General features: G+C 54.1%; 1 protein-coding gene across 1 annotated transcript; it reads left to right on the top strand.

The window, feature by feature from the left end:
- The first annotated feature begins 9,762 nt into the window (after positions 1-9,762).
- On the top strand, positions 9,763-10,499 carry LOC142595218 (feather beta keratin-like). Its single transcript, XM_075722926.1, has 2 exons — positions 9,763-9,841; positions 10,192-10,499. The coding sequence occupies exons 1-2, from the start codon at positions 9,763-9,765 to the stop codon at positions 10,497-10,499; spliced, it is 387 nt and encodes a 128-aa protein (XP_075579041.1).
- Positions 10,500-16,079: the final 5,580 nt, after the last annotated feature.

Raw genomic sequence — 16,079 nt, 5'->3', positions numbered from 1 at the left:
TTGTTAAAGACTACCTTGAGAGCAATGGGTGGTGGGACGTTTAAACATTGGGATACGCATTTAGCAAAAGCCACCTGGTTAGTCAACACCAGGAGATCTGCCAATCGAGCTGGCCCAGCCCAATCAAAACTTTTACGTACTGTAGAAGGAGATAAAGTTCCTGTAGTGCACATGAAAAATATGCTGGGGAGGACAGTCTGGGTTACTTCCCCCTCTGGCAAAGGCAAACCCATTCGTGGGATTGCTTTTGCTCAAGAACCTGGGTGCACTTGGTGGGTGATGCGAAAGTATGGGGAAGCCCAATGTGTACCTGAAGGGGACTTGATTTTGGGTGAAAATAGCCAATGAACTGAATTGTATGATATTAATTGCTTTATAATACTGTATGTTATCTCTTAACTGTATGTTATCTCTTAACTGCATGTTAATATAATAATACAGTAGGTTAATATTAAGTATATAATACTATATATTATGATTGCTATATGCCACATCAATGGTATTGCAGTAAGAATTACCCAGCTTAATGAAAATGAACTTTGATGAAACCATGTTGGAATGAGAACTGACTTCAGCATGCAACAGTCCAACACGGCACACCACCTCTCCTGCTCTGAAAGACTGTGATGACAGATGGAACCCAAAGTCATGGGCTAAATGAACTCAATGGACATTTTAGAGGGATGGGCCATAGGCGAAGGGAATGATATCTGTGTGTATATCAAGATAGGGAAAGCGGTGGTGATTAATTGGAACACATTGGAAAGGGGAGGGCCTGTGCATGACGTAGATGGTATAGAATAAGGGGTGGATACTGTCCTGGTTTCGGCTGGGATAGAGTTAATTTTCTTCCTAGTAGCAGGCATAGTGCCGTGTGTTGGATTTAGTAGGGGAAGAATGTTGATAACATGCTGATGTTTTTAGTTGTTGCTGAGTACTGCTTATGCGAGTCAAGGACTTTTTCAGCTTCCCATGCTCTGCCAGGCGCACAAGAAACTGGGAGGGGGCAGAGCCAGAATAGTTGATCCCAACTGACCAAAGGGCTATTCCATACCATATGACGTCATGCTCAGTATATAAACTGGGGGGGGGGGTGGCCAGGGAGCAGCGATCGCCGCTCGGGAACTGTCTGGGTATCAGTCGGCGGGTGGTGAGCAATTGCATTGTGCATCACTTGCTTCGTGTATCATTGTTATTATTATCATTATTATACTGTTACTATTAGCATTACTATTTTACTTTATTTCAATTATTAAACTGTTCTTATCTCCACCCAGGAGTGTTTCTCACTCTTACTCCTCCGATTCTCTCCCCCATCCCATCGGGGTAGGGGGAGTGAGCGAGCGGCTGCGTGGTGCTTAGTTGCTGGCTGGGGCTAAACCACGACAGCCGAGTACAGGGGCACAATCACCTCCCTGCTCCTGCTGGCCACACTATTCCTGATAGAAGCCAGGATGCTGTTGGCCTTCTTGGCCACCTGGGCACACTGCTGGCTCATGTCCAGCCGGCTGTCTACCAACACCCCCAGGTCCTTTTCGGCCAGGCAGCTTTCCAGCCACTCTTCCCCAAGCCTGCAGCGTTGCATGGGGTTGTTTTGACCAAAGTGCAGGACCCGACACTTGGCCTTGTTAAATGTCATACAGTTGGCCTCAGCCCATGGGTCCAGCGTGTCCAGGTCCCTCTGCTGGGCCATCCTACCCTCCAGCAGATCGACACTCCCACCCAGATTGGTGTCGTCTGCAAACTTCCTGAGGGTGCACTCAATCCCCTCATCCAGATCATTGATAAAGATATTAAACAAGGCTGGCCCCAAAACAGAGCCCTGCTCTTCAATTCACACACAGGACTTATCCCATCCCACAGCAGATGTGCACAGTAAATGGGACAAATCATCTTTCTGGACACACTGATCCTGCAACTGAGCGATCATGGCCTCTACACTCCCCAGCTGGCATAATCCCACAGCAGGGCCTGCCTACCTGGTCACGTGTGCATGGCTTGCTTCATCACGCGATCAGAAGGGAACCCACAGGCTGTCCTACCAGAGCCTACAAGCACCTCCATCCCATGGCTAAAGACCACATCCATGTCCATGGTACTCAGGGACAGACAGAGAGCAGGGAAAGGGCTTTGGTGTGGGCAGATGGGCTCAAGCTGGGCACGTTACTCTCATCACCTGCATCTCCCACTCTCACCCAGTGCCGAGCAGTCTTCCCTCAGCCACGCTGAACCCTTGCAAAAAGGACACGCAGAAGAGGACTCTGTTCAAGTCCAACACTGTGCAGTGGTCCTGGACAGTGTAGACAGCCTTTGTCTGGGTGCCTTGAGTCTTCTCCATTAACTCAGGTGACTGGATGTCTAGATTCGTGTGTGTGTATGTGTGTGTATGTGTGTTGTCTAATCCAGCCGTTCAGTCTATCTTCAGTGTCCTTCACTGGGCACTTGCAGCATGTTGAGATGAGTCCTCTGCCCACACTGATGTGTTTTGCACTGGAAATGCTTGGGCCTCTCATCCTGTCATGCAAAATACGCCTTCACTGGGGAATGTGCCTGGCATAAAGCAGGAAATGAAAAGCTGCAATCGAGGAAGCCAAAACACAGCCCATAGCATTAGCTGGCATGTCTTGCATTCAAGATGAGCTTGTCAGAAAATAACCACCTCTACAAGGGGTGCCTCTGGCAGCCTGGGGCAGGAAAGGTCCATGATAAAAGCCAGCCCAGCTCCTCGCTCTCTCATCCACTTCTCTTGCTTCCTTCTCCTTGGGAGTCAGGTGAGTCTGAAGCCCCTTCTCCTTGTCTGCTTTGTCTAAAAGGAGGTCTCACCTCAATGGACCTCTCAGCTGGCACCAGCCTTGTCCTATGGCAGATCTTGTGGGTGCTTGTTGTGGGAGAGGGAAGTGGTGAGAAAGTTAGCCATGGAGGGAAGCTGGGACTGTAGTGAGGTGGCTTCTAGACTAAGAGGCTGGACAGTAGCTGCACAGGAGATGGTGGGTCCTGTCAGGATGAGGCCAAGAAGCCCTCATACATCTCTGCACAGCTTCCGCCTCCCGGTCCTGCATGGGTTTTGGCTCCCTCATGGTGTGGTGACAGGCTGCTCCTCATGCATCCCTGTGTTTTGCTTCCCCCCTGCCCCCTCTCCCAGGTGCATCTCCAGCCCAGAGACATGTCCTGCTACGACCAGTGCCAGCCCTGCCAGCCCTGCCAGCCCTGCAGCCCGACCCACGCTGGCCAACAGCTGCAACCAGCCCTGTGTCAGGCAGTGCCAGAACTCCACTGTTGTCATTGAACCCCCTGCTGTGATGGTGACCCTGCCCGGACCCATCCTCAGCTCCTTCCCACAGAACACCCTTGTGGGATCCTCCACCTCTGCTGATGTTGGCAGCATCCTCAGCTGTGACGGAGTGCCCATCACCTCTGGGTGCTGTGACCTCTCCTGCATTACCAGCCGCTACTGTGGCAGCAGATGCCCCCCCTGCTAATTATGCTGGCAATGAACCCTGATAAGGACCCCCAGGAACTCAGAACATGGTGCTGGACACAGGATCAAACTTCATGCTGTTGCTTTAAGAGCAACTTGTCTGACTTGCCCTGCAAGGGCAGACTGGAAGGGGCCAGCCTGGGCTCTCTGAAAACATGGCCAATGTCCACCTTTCCTGTATTCCACTCACCGTTTTTCTTTCTTTTCTACGTTGTCTTGTCCTCCTCTCAAAGCCTGCAGTGAGGACCCCAGAAACCAGCCTGCAGGGAGCTGCTAGCCTCTCTCCCTTTGCCAGGCAGGTCCCCACATGCCCTGTGGGAACTCTGCCACAGCAAAAGGGAAACAGCTTCTTGGCTGCTCCTGCTGCTCCCCTCAATGGGGGCTTCTACTTGGAGTGACCTCATTTCCCTCTCCAAAATCAATAAAATTTGTTGCAACCCTGCCTGTGTCCATTAGGTGGTCTGACCATCTGCATACTGACTGCTGATGAAGAAAGCCATTGCTTTGTGGAAGGAAATAGGTGGGGGCACAGGGCAACCCTTCATCACTGCTCGAGGCGTTGGAGGGTGGGACGCGCTGCAGCGAGTCCCCTTCCAGGCACTGCCTCTTGAAGCTGAGGAAGACAGCCCTAGTTACTCCGCTGCCAATGGCCGTCAGTCCTTGCCTTGCTGCGTCTCTGCTCAGAATTACCCCCTTGGCCCTGGAGCACGCCATATGAACAGCAATCTGTTGTCCTCCAGAGAGGCACTGTGGGCATGTGGGAGGCCCTGGGGAGGTCAGCAGTCTCACAAACTCCCCTGTCCCTGGGAACGCAACACCCCCTTGGCTGAAGGCAGGCCCAGGACAGTGACTGTTGCATGAACATGCAACGCTGCTCTGTGCTGCCTTGTCTGCCTCAAGCACAGCTTTCCTGAGGCCCAGCAGCTCTACAGACCCACAAGTGCCGCAATGCAACTCTGCTCTGGAAAGGTGCTGTGGGAGAGGAGATAACGCCCAGCTCCACAGGGTCATGTCACTGACAGTGGGATTTGATTCCAGCCTAAATCTACCCTCCTTTAGTTTAAAACCATTCCTCCTTGTGCTGTCACAAGAGGCCTTGCTAAAAAGATTCTCCCCATCTTTCCTGTAGGCCCCCACCTTTGACCCTTCCCCTAAGGGTGCCTGAAGAGGTGTTGCCTAGTCCCGCAGGACCACCCTCAAACACCCATTGTCCTCATGTTCCTCTTGTCACTTCTTGTCACTTGCAAAGCTGAGCCTCACCCACTTCAGAGCCACACCCAGTGTCCTAGTGGCCCATGGGTGAGAGGCTGCAGAGCTCTGGTCTCCCTCCTTGCCTCCCTTATCACCTCCTCAGAGCTGAGGCGGCCCCGGCGGGCGGAGCGGCAGCGCCCCCTGTCGTTCCCGCCGGGGCTGTCCCCCCCGCCCCCCCCACACACGCCCGGCCCCGCCCGCCGCGGTTCGTGCCCGCCCGCAGCCCCGGCTCCTCTCCCCGTGCCTCCCACGCCGCAGTAATACACCGCCGCGTCCCCGCGCCGGGGCCGGGAGAGCCGCAGGGCGCTGGACCGGCGGTCTGCCGCCACCGACAGCCGCCCCGGAGGGTCCTGCACATCCTTGGAGTCTTTAACAATGAACGCGATGAATGCGGGGCCTCGGCCCGGGAGCTGACGGTACCAGTGGATCAAATCACTGGTCTTTATGTTGGGGTGTGAGCAGTTGATGCTGATGTCGGTGTCCTCGGTGGTCTCTGCCAAGGGGTCCTGCTGCACCTGGGCTCTGCCCACAGCCACTGCACAGAAAGGAGAAGGGAAGCCCAAAGTTCATCAACGATTGCCCAGCTCTGATTTTTCCCAGAGAAACTGTTGTGAAGAGTGGCAGTGAGACAGAACCGGACTGGAATGAATGGAGACCTGTTCAACTGGGATGGAGAGTGATCCTGGTGTGGGTGTGTGGAGTGAGGGACAAAGGCTGGCAGGGAATTTGGAACTGATGCATGCAGAGATGGGATGAAAGTCAGGTGCATGGATGGATGGACGGACAGCGAGAGGGAGAGGCAACGGAAGAGTTGGGTGTGTACCAGTGAAGGAAGGAGGGCTGAATTCAGAACAGAAATAAAGGCTGAATGCACGGGGGGGATGAGAGGATGTATGGTGCGGTGCAGGAAAGCAAACCTGTTGCCACAGCTATGAAGGAAGCAGAAGGAGAGATGAGAGAGGGGTCTCAGAGCAGGAAGACGGTTAGGGATGGTAGATGCATGGAGAGATGGGTCAGAAGAGGGGTGGATGCACAGATGGAGAGAGGAAGAGTAGCCAGTGAGAGTGGGTGTTGCAGTGAAGGAGGGCTGAAATCAGGGCAATAGTAAGTGGGGAATTACCAGAGGCAAGAGTGCGTGCCCGGAGAAGCGGGCGCACGTGCCAGCCAAGTTGTGATGGTAGAGATGATGGGAACAAAGGAGGCTACGTAGGGGGGACTGCAGAGCTCTCGGAAAGGGGGAGCAGAGAGGGCAGAGAGGCCGGGAGGGGAAAGAGACGGTGCAGAAGGAGAGGGCCGAGCTGGCGCTGGGCTCCCTGGGGAGCAGCCCGGGCACAGAGCCTACCCCCCCGCCACCGCCGCCAGTCCCGCGCACCCAGCAGCACCGCGGCCAGCCCCGCCAGCCCTGCGCCCCGGCACCGCCGCATCCCGCCGCTCCGCCGCCCGCGCCTCGCTGCCCGCCGCCAGCCCCGGCTCTCTGCTCCGGCCGCGCCGCCTCCTCCCCTCCCCTCCCCTCCCCTCCCCTCCCCTCCCCTCCCCTCCCCTCCCCTCCCCGCCCCTCCCCTCCCTCTCCTCTCCTCCCCTCTCCTCTCCTCCCCTCTCCTCTCCTCCCCTCTCCTCTCCTCTCCTCTCCTCTCCTCTCCTCTCCTCTCCTCTCCTCTCCTCTCCTCTCCTCTCCTCTCCTCTCCTCTCCTCTCCTCTCCTCCCCTCCCCTCCCCTCCCCTCCCCTCTCCTCTCCTCTCCTCTCCTCTCCTCTCCTCTCCTCTCCTCTCCTCTCCTCTCCTCTCCTCTCCTCTCCTCTCCTCTCCTCTCCTCTCCTCTCCTCTCCTCTCCTCTCCTCTCCTCTCCTCTCCTCTCCTCCCCTCTCCTCGCCGCCGCCGCCAGCTCCGCCCCGGGGCTGAGCCCTGCGCCGGCGCCGCTCGGGGGCTCGCCCGGGCTCCCAGTGCTCAGCGGCTCTGCACGGGCACAACTTTGTCTCCTGCAAGCCCACTCTGCCCGTCCTCTCCCACCAACAACAAGCCTGCCCAGTGCCCGCTCCAGCCTGCGGCAGCTGCAGGGCCCTCACCCGCCACATGCACCAGCTTCCCAGAGCTGCCTGCCACCGCAGGGGCTGCAAAGAGCAGCCACGCATTTCCTGCCCAGGGGAAGGAAGGAGCAGGCTGCAGAGCCTCCCTTCAGCTGCCTCTCCCCAGTGCCGGCACAAGGCCTGACAGCTCTGCTGAGGCCGAGGGGGTGTGAGGACAAGTGAGCCCATGGGCGTGCAGGGCTCAGGGAGGGCTGGTGTAAGTGGGGAATCTCAGAATGTAGGTGAGAAGGCACCTCCAGTGGCCGTCCAGATCACCCCCCTGCTCGGAATAGATCCCATTAGATCCAGTTACTCATGGTCTCATTCAGTCTAGGTTAAACACCTCCCAGGATGGAGATTGCACAACTTCCCTGCAAAACCCATTCCAGTTGTTCTTACTTCTTTTAGCTTACTGCTGAAGCAGATTTCTCCATGTCCCAGCTGCTGTCCAGCGTCTCTACTCCAAGAAGGCCCTCCCTGTCACCTGGGCCAGATGCTATGTGCACCTTCTCTGTCTCCTCTGATCAAGCAGCTGTAGAAAGGAAGAAGATCTCCCCTGAGCCACCTCTTCTGCTGGAAGAGCAGACCCCGTTCTCTCAGTGTCTCCTTGCATGTCATGTTTGACAGCGCCCTACCCTCCTTGGTGGCCTTTCTTGGACTCCCTGCAGTATGTCAATATCCTTCTTGGACTGCGGAGCCCCAGCCTCCATGCAGCACACTAGATGCCATCTCCAATGGGACAGAGGGGCAGGGACATTTTCCTGCACCTGCTGGCAACACTTTGACTAACACAGCTCAGGATGCAGTTGACCTATTTTACTGCAAGGGCACGCTGTGGTCTCACGTTCAGCTGGCTGTCTACTAAAACCCCACATCTTTTCCTGTGCATCTGCTTCCTAGGCAGCTAGCCACCAGCCTGCATGACTGCATGGGCTGGTTCCTCCATCAGATGCAAAACCTTGCCCTTGCTCTTTTGAACCTTCATGACATTCCAGTCAGCCCATTTCTCTACGTTCACAACTCTTTGAGCCTGGCAGTCCAGCCAATTTTCCACCCACCTTATCAGCCTCTCACTGAACCCATTCATCGCCAATTTGATCATCAGGTAGTATGGGAGAGGTGTCAAAGGTCCTTCTAAACTCTAGGTACACACATTCCCTGCCCTTCCCTTCTCCACAGTTCCCGTTACCTCATGAGAAAGAAATGAGGTTGGCCCTCAGCTACACGAGACCCTCAGCTGTGTCTCCATGGAGAGGGGCATCAGCCCTGGCTGAGCTCTCTCAGCAGAGTTTCCTGGCACTGATGTCACTGAGGTCACTGCAGGGAAGGGGGGAAGGCCTCGACTGCACGGTCTCCAAGTTGGAGCTGAGCCCAGGCAGACGGACATTCAGGAGGGGAGATGGGCTGAGGAACTTTACACAGTGCGGACAGCCCTTGTTGGAAAGAGGGCCTCTTCTCAACATGCCTGTGGGACAGCACCAGGCTTTGGAGAATGAGGCCCCAAACGCAACATCCCTTCCCTGCCAGGGGCCCTTGCTGGGCACTCAGACTGACATTCCCATGTGGGACATGATGGCCCTGGGGGCTCAGCAGCAAAGCAGTCCTCAGTTCTTTGGCTTTCCCTGTGCAAGCCACAGGGCCTCTCCTTCCAATCAGAGCACAGCGACGTCACGCTCCATGTTCCTTTCATTCCGTACCTGTTTGGTCCAAGGTCTGACAAAATGCCAGGTCGACGGGTGGCACAAGTACATTTGGCATGGGCTTAGACATGAGAGGGGGCTGTCCCCCACCCCAGACAGTACTGACACGGCACCGGAAGCAGGTGGCCAGCATGAGGTGGGCAGGATTCCTCAGCCTTTCTCCATGCCCACAAAGCAAACCCCATCTTCCTGAACTCTTTAACAGTGGGGAGAGCTGCTGTGTCCTGGCTTGGAGAGGCAGGGTGGAGGGACTGCCAGCCACGCTGAGGCACTCCCAAAATTTTAAACTGAATTAAGCTAAGAATCCAAACTTGTGTGAAACCATCCCTGCTGTGGCCTAAAATCAGCAGCAGTGGAGCGTGAGCTTTGGAGGGGGTAGGAAAAGGAGGTCTCAGGAGGCAGGGGCTGCATTTCTGTGCCTCTTCCCTGGACAGATCTCGTGCAGGCTGCTGCCATCAGCACTCAGTGGCACTCAGGCTCCTTCTGACCCTGGGAACATGCTGCTCTGTGGTGCTCATGGACAGGGCAGAGGAGAGTGTCCCTGCCATGAGCGGCACATCCCCTCCTGACGAGGGACACAAAAGGAAACACGCACACACACAAGCTCAAGCACATCAGTGTGGAGTCACAGACAAATTTCTTCTCCTATGTGCTTCCAGGTAAATCTGGCTGCAGATAAGTGCACACAGGACAGGAACACACGTAAGAACGCAACCAGTTATGGGCTATGCTGAGGACACCTGGGGACAACTGTGGCAATGCTAGAGCATTGTGGGGAAGGACAAGGCCCCACGCATGCCCATGGCATCACCTGTGTGCTCACAGACTGCACAGAGAGGGAATGAGTCAAAACAGGCCAGAATTTTTTCCTGAGGGCAGTGTTAGGCAGGATGAGTTTAAAACCTAGCAGACAATCCATTTGGACATGCGGCTGAGGATTGCTGAAGCCTCTTCCTGAGAAAGACACTTCAAACAACCCCACCAGAGTGACCCAGGCTGATGTCATTTGCCTGGCCTGAACCCATCCAGCACTTGAGCTGAGTCTTCTGCCAGCACTGCTGCATTCCTGTCCTACAAATGCCGCGGCCTTTCATCCGAGTGCTCAGAAGAAGCCTTCACTGGGAAATGGGCATGGCACAAATCTGGAAATGAAAAGGCATCAGTGCAGGAAACAAAGCACAGCCCATGTCATTAGCTGCGCTGGTTTGCATTCAAGATGAGCTTGTCCGAGAATTGCTACCTCTGCCGCGGGTGCCTCTGGTCCTGCGGCAATGAAGGGCAGGTATAAAAGGCAGCGCAAGTGCCTGCTCTCTCATCCACTTCTCTTGCCTCCTTCTGCTTGGGAACCAGGTGAGTCTGAAGCCCCTTCTCCTCCTCTTCCAAAGTGTGATCTCTCCTCGATGTACAACTCATCCAATATTGTCTTTGTCTTGAGCTGGGCCCTGGAGCTCCTTGTCATGCCAGAGGATTGCGGGGAGATTGTGTGCTAGAGAGAGTCTGGGATGTGGCTGAGGGAGCTCTTGGGTTAAGAACTAGGAGAGAGCAATGTGGGCCAGGCTTCATTTTGTAGGACAAAGAAGACCGTGTGGCTCCTGGCACTGCTTCCAGCTCCCCACTGAGTAGTGGCCTTGGCTGCTCCTAACCACGCCTGTGCTCTGCTTCTTCCCTGCTTCTCTCCCAGGTGCACATCTGACTTTGAGACATGTCCTGCTATGACCAGTGCCTGCCATGCCGGCCTTGCGGCCCGACCCCGCTGGCCAACAGCTGCAACGAGCCCTGTGTCAGGCAGTGCCAGAACTCCACCGTCATCATCCAGCCCTCCCCCGTGGTGGTGACCCTGCCTGGACCCATCCTCAGCTCCTTCCCGCAGAACACCGTTGTGGGCTCCTCCACCTCTGCTGCTGTTGGCAGCATCCTCAGCTCTGAGGGAGTGCCCATCTCCTCTGGGGGCTTTGACCTCTCTGGCATTTCCAGCCGATACTGTGGCAGAAGGTGCCTCCCCTGCTAAAGATTCTTGGGAAAGCCCCAGGGAGACACCTTGAGGAACTCAGAACATGGTAATGAGCACGGGATCGAGATTTTGGAGGTGTTTTCAGTATAGCTGAATGGTTTTGCCTTGTTTCCCCTTTTCTTTGTTTGCTTTGTATCCCCTTGGCAGCAAGGTCCCACCAAAGCCAGCCTGGTGGGGACCATCTGGCTCCTCTCCCTTGTATGGCACAGGCAGACGGACGTCATGCAAGAACTCTCCATGGACAAGGACTGCAGACTCTAGGCTGCCTCCGGGGCTCCCTGCACTGCTGTCCTCCACTCAGAGTGACATTATTTCCCTCTTTTGCCTCATTAAAGTTCTGCTGCATTCAGGCCTGGCCTCCATGTGGTCCTTCCCTCTGTGGACACTCCCCAAGGTGCCAAAGGAGAAGGGTCTTGCTGAGGGGTGGAAGCAGGTGAGGGCACAAGGAGACCCTTCTCCTTTCACAGAGGAATGGGAGGGTTTCACACGCTGTGGTGGCTCCTCTTTTGGGCACCATCCCTGGGAGCTGAGGAAGTCATCCCTGGCTGCTCGTGGCCATCAGGCCTTGCCTTGCTGTGTCAGTGCCCACAAATGGCCAGAGAGGCAGGAGGTGGTGAGGGATCAGCAGCCCCATGAGCTCTTGACGAAGGGCATTGCCTTTGCTATGGCCAGAGCTGCACTGGGGTGGTGGGTGAGGCTCGGGGAGATGATTTGCTTTGCAGAATGGAAGAGTGTTAAAGCAGGGAACAGCCTTTGGGATGGTCCACAGCTGATATTCCACTCTCCTCTCCCCTCCAACACCCAATCTCAGGGCTATGGCCAGTAGGCATGGGCAAGAAGTAGCAGGAAAAAGTCTTCCATGCTGCTGAATGCATCAAGGGTGGGAACTGGAGCTAGGCATGGGAGATCTGAGGGCAGTCAGCACAGAAATGGGGACAGTGAAATGGTGTGTTTCTGACAGAGATCAAATTTCTCTGATACAGCAGATTCATGCAGGAGAATAAATACAGGATTTTAGTTGGAAGGGACCTACTATGATCATCTAGTCCAACTGCCTGACCACTTCAGGGCTGACCAAGTTAAAACATCTCATTAAGGACGTTGTCCAAATGTCTGTTAAACATTCACAGGCATGGGGCATTGACCATCTCTCTAGGACGCCTGTTCCAGGGTTTTACCACTCTCTCAGTAAAGAAATGCTTCCTCATGTCAAATGTGAACTTCCCCTGATACAGCTTTGAACCATTCCCACGCATGCTGTCGCTGGATACCAGGGAGAAGAGATCAGCACCTCCCTCTCAGGAAGCTGTTGAGAGCAATGAGGTCACCGCCCCAGTTTTCTTTTCTCCAGACTAGACAAACCCAAAGTCCTCACCCGCTCCTCACAGGACATACCTTCCAGCCCTTTCACCAGCTTTGTTGCCCTCCTCTGGATGCATTCCAGGACCTTCACATCCTTCATAAATTGTGGGGCCCAGAACTACACACCACACTCAAGGTGAGAACGCACCAGTGCTAAGTACAGAAGGATAATCACCTCTTTTGACCAGCTGGTTATGATACTGCATTTGGTGCACCCCAGGATGCAGTTTGCCCTCTTGGCTGCCAGGGCACACTGCTGACTCCTATTGAGCCTGCTGTCAACCAGCACCCGCAGATCCCTTTCTGCAGGGCTGCTCTCCCAATTTATACTTGTGACCAGCAATACTCCATCCCAGGTGCAGAATCCAGCATTTGGTCTTATTACATTTCATGCCATTAATGATTGCCCAGTGCCCTCTTTTCTAGATCCCTCTGCAAGGCCTCTTGTCCTTCGAGAGAGTCAACAGCACCTCCTGTTTGGTATCATCAGCAAACTTGCTCATGGTGCATTCAGCTCCTGCCTCCGGATCATTGAGAAATACATTGAACAGAACTGGCCCTAGAATTGAGCCCTGAGGAACACCACTGGTGAACGGTCACCAGCCAGATGTAGCCTCAGTCACTACAAGATTCTGAGCCCTGCCGTTCAGCCAGCTCTTCACCCAGCGCACCGTGTACCTGCTCATCTCACGGTTGGACAACTTGTCCAGAAGGATGCTGTGAGGGACACTATCAAAGGCCTGACTGAAATCCAGAAAAGCTACATCCACCACCTTCCCTTCATCCACCTGGAGGGTGAGCTTGTCATGGAAGGATTTTCAATTAGTTCAACAGGACTTTCCCTTTGTGAACCCATGCAACTGTGCCTGATGATCGCATTGTGCTTTAAATGCCTTTCAATAGCAGCCGGTATGATCTTCTCCATAGTTTTCCCAGGAAGTGAGGTTAGCCTCACAGCTCTGTAGCTTCCTGGGTCTTCCCTCATGGCCTTCTTGTAAATTGGAGTAACACTGGCTGGCTTCCAGTCAGCAGGGACTTCCCCAGAGTGCCAAGACCTTTGGTAGATGATCAAGAGAGGTCTTGCTGTAACATCCGCCAGAGCTGCTTCAGTTCTCTGGCATGAATGCCACCTGGCCCCATGGACTTGTGAACATTGACCTGACACAGCTGGTCTCTTTCAACTTCGGTGTCCACAAATGGGAAGTCACTCTTCCCGCAGCCTTGGCCCTCTGACTCAGAGGACCGGGCAGCCCAAGGTCTATCAGTATTATTAAAGACGGAGGCAAAAAAGCATTGAACACCTCCACTTTTTCTTCCTCCCTCTTAGTCAGGTGATGCCTTGTGCCTCTTGAGTCACCAACCTCAAGACCATGGTTGAGGTGGCCTCTCCTGGCTCATGCACCATGTCTAGCCCCAAGCTCCTGTCCCCACACCCCAAGGCTGCAGCTCTCACAAACACAACGGTCAACACCCCTAAACCCTGCAGACACCAACTGTCTCACAGCCTCCCAGGCACTGGGGACTTTCTCCCTCTAGCCAAAAAAAGTTATCTCAGGAACCAATAAATGAAGCTTCCTGCCAATCCCATCTCATAATTCAGCTTCTGAAAAGCTCATTGTGGGAAAAAACCAAACCAGAAACAGTCCTTCCACTTAACCATAACCCTTTTCTTCTCAGTTTCCTCAGAACCAGGTGGATCTGCATTTGTCCTCTCTTTACGACTAGCCTTTAAGAAACAAACCTGCCACAGCCATTCCAAGTCCCTGCTCAGGGCAGGTCTCATGAGATCAGGCTGGTCAGGGCTGTGCCCAGTCAAGTCTTGAAAATTGCCAAGGTCAGAGCCTGCACAGCATCTGCTTCTACTATCTAAATAAAACTTCCCAGGGTACCAATTGTGGCTGTTGCCACTTGTCCTGCCAACGCACACCTCTGAGAAGAGCCTGGCTCCATCTTTTCCACATCCTCAGAGCACATACTTGTCGACACCCATAAGGTCTGCCTTGAGCCTTCTTTTGCTCAGGCCGTGTGCCCTCAGGCTCTCTTAGTGCGTCATGTCCTCAAGCTCCTTGACTGCCTTGGGGGCTTCCGCTGGACTCACTCCCACATATCACTACATTTCCTACACATCGAGGAGCCCCAGACTGAACACAGAAGCCCAGGCATGGTCTCATGAGTGACAAAGCAAGGAGAAGCATCACTTCCCCGCGTCTGCTGGCTACACTTTTGCTAAGACCCCTCAGCGTGCAGTGGGTCTGCTTTGCCACAAGGGCACACTGCTGACTCACCTTCAGCCGCTGGACACCAGGCATCCCCTGCCTTCCCAGGTGTCTGACCTATAACCTCTGCCTCCAACATGCTCCAAGCTCCATCAAGAAGATGAAAAGTGCCTGTCCCCAGAAGAACTGGTTGCTCTTCACTCAGGCCTTTGGAGAAAAGTCCTCTTTTGTTTTGTTTTGTCCTACCTGGATGGTCACTTCTGGAGGGAACTGCAGCACAAATTCCTTCTGCGCATGATCTGCAAAGCCATAAAGGTCCTTCAGCTTTGCCTGACTCCATATCCCTCCACCTGTCACTTCATCAGCTTTCTCACTGGGCTCATTCTCCATCTCACTTTCTGTAAGCTACCAAAAGCTGATCCACGTATCTGATCGGTCTGATATTGCAGGCTCAAGGTTCAGCCAATCCCTAGATGCAAGGCAAGAAAACGATTTTCCTTCCTTGTGCTCATTTGGCCAGGGAATAAATCACAGGAGCAATCATGTCTCCTGCTAAGAGCCATTCTCTCCAACAGCAACCATTGGTGGATACCAAGGGAAGCACAAGAGCAAGACAAGCAGGTAGGATACTTCTGCTGAGTATCCACTCCTGTTTCCCAAGTCCCTGGGCTTGGACTTGGCTGAAAAATTCACACCCATACATGTCCCAACAACTTTTTTCACTGGTGCACAGGCTGGGGAGCCACAGATGGGTGGCACAGATGATGTTGCCCTCTGCTTTACAGACAGGCTCCATCCATCCCTTCACGTATCCACGTGGACAACCCCTGGCTGCTTGTGCTGCCCTAGGCTCCAGGACACCACCACCCAGGCAAGCATGCTGTCTAGACATTTTGAAGCCCATCCAAGGAATGCGCGGAGAAGGGATATTTGCCTGTTCAAGTCAGGGGCCTCTGCCATTGTAGAAACCAGATTTCCCTCACAAAAAAGGACTGGGGCTGGTGGTTGACAGCTGGCTGATTAGGAGGCGGCAGTGTGCCCAGGTGGCCAAGAAGGCCAACAGCATCCTGACTTGTATTAGAATCAGCATGGCCAGCAGGACTAGGGAAGTGATCATGCTCCTGTACTCGGCACTGGTGAGGCCACACCTCAAACACTGCGTTCAGTTTTGGGCCCCTCACTACAGGAAAGGAAGTGAGGTGCTGGAGCATATCCAGAGAAGGACAAAGAAGCTGTTGAAGGGTCTGGAGCACAAGTCTCATGAGGAGCAGCTGAAGGAACTGGAGTTGTTCAGTGTGGAGAAAAGGAGGCTGACGGGAGACCTTATCGCTCTCTACAGCTACCTGAAAGGAGGTTGTAGTGAGGTGGTGTTGGTCTCTTCCCAAGTAACAAGCAATAGAACAAGAGGAAACGGCCTCAAGTTACGTCAAGGGAAGTTTAGACTGGATATTAGCACAAATTTTTTCACCAAAAGGATTGTCAAGCATTGGCAGAGGCTGCCCAGGCAAGCCGTTGAGTCACCATCCCTGGAGGTATTTAAAAGATGTGTAGGTGTGGCACTTAGGGACAAGCTTTAGTGGTGGACTTGGCAGTGTTAGGTTTACAGTTGGATGCGATGAGCTTAACAGTCGTTCCCAGCCTACAGGATTCGACATCATTTTCTCATGTCTGTGTTGAGCTCAAACTCCTGATGCTGCAGGATGGCTTCTGAGCACTGGAAGAGACCTTCTGTGGGGGAAATGGTGGAGGAGGTTGTGCACAGCCCATTGCTGATTCCAGTGAGGATGCTGGTGCCTAGCCGTTGCCAATGCTGATGCTGGTGGTAGTGCTGCATGGTGGGGGAATTGCCCAAGGGCCCATAGGTGGGTGGCCCTGGCCAGGGCTGTCATAGAACCATGGAATCACAGGACTGTAGAATCAAAAAATGGTTTTGTTTGGAAAGGACCTTGAAAGATCATCTAGTCCATCCCCCGCTGCCATGGGCAGGGACATCTCTCCC

Source organism: Pelecanus crispus, chromosome 18 (assembly GCF_030463565.1).
Source record: "Pelecanus crispus isolate bPelCri1 chromosome 18, bPelCri1.pri, whole genome shotgun sequence".
Classification (NCBI taxonomy): domain Eukaryota; kingdom Metazoa; phylum Chordata; class Aves; order Pelecaniformes; family Pelecanidae; genus Pelecanus; species Pelecanus crispus.
The sequence above is the reverse complement of the archived record's forward strand: the minus strand, read 5'-3'. Positions and strand labels throughout refer to the sequence as shown.

Coding starts and splice junctions, on each gene's coding strand:
- LOC142595218 (XM_075722926.1), top strand. CDS start 9,763: ATGAAGGGCAGGTATAAAAGGCAGCGCAAGTGCCTGCTCTCTCATCCA. Junction 9,842..10,191: donor TCCTTCTGCTTGGGAACCAG/GTGAGTCTGAAG, acceptor TCTGACTTTGAG/ACATGTCCTGCTATGACCAG.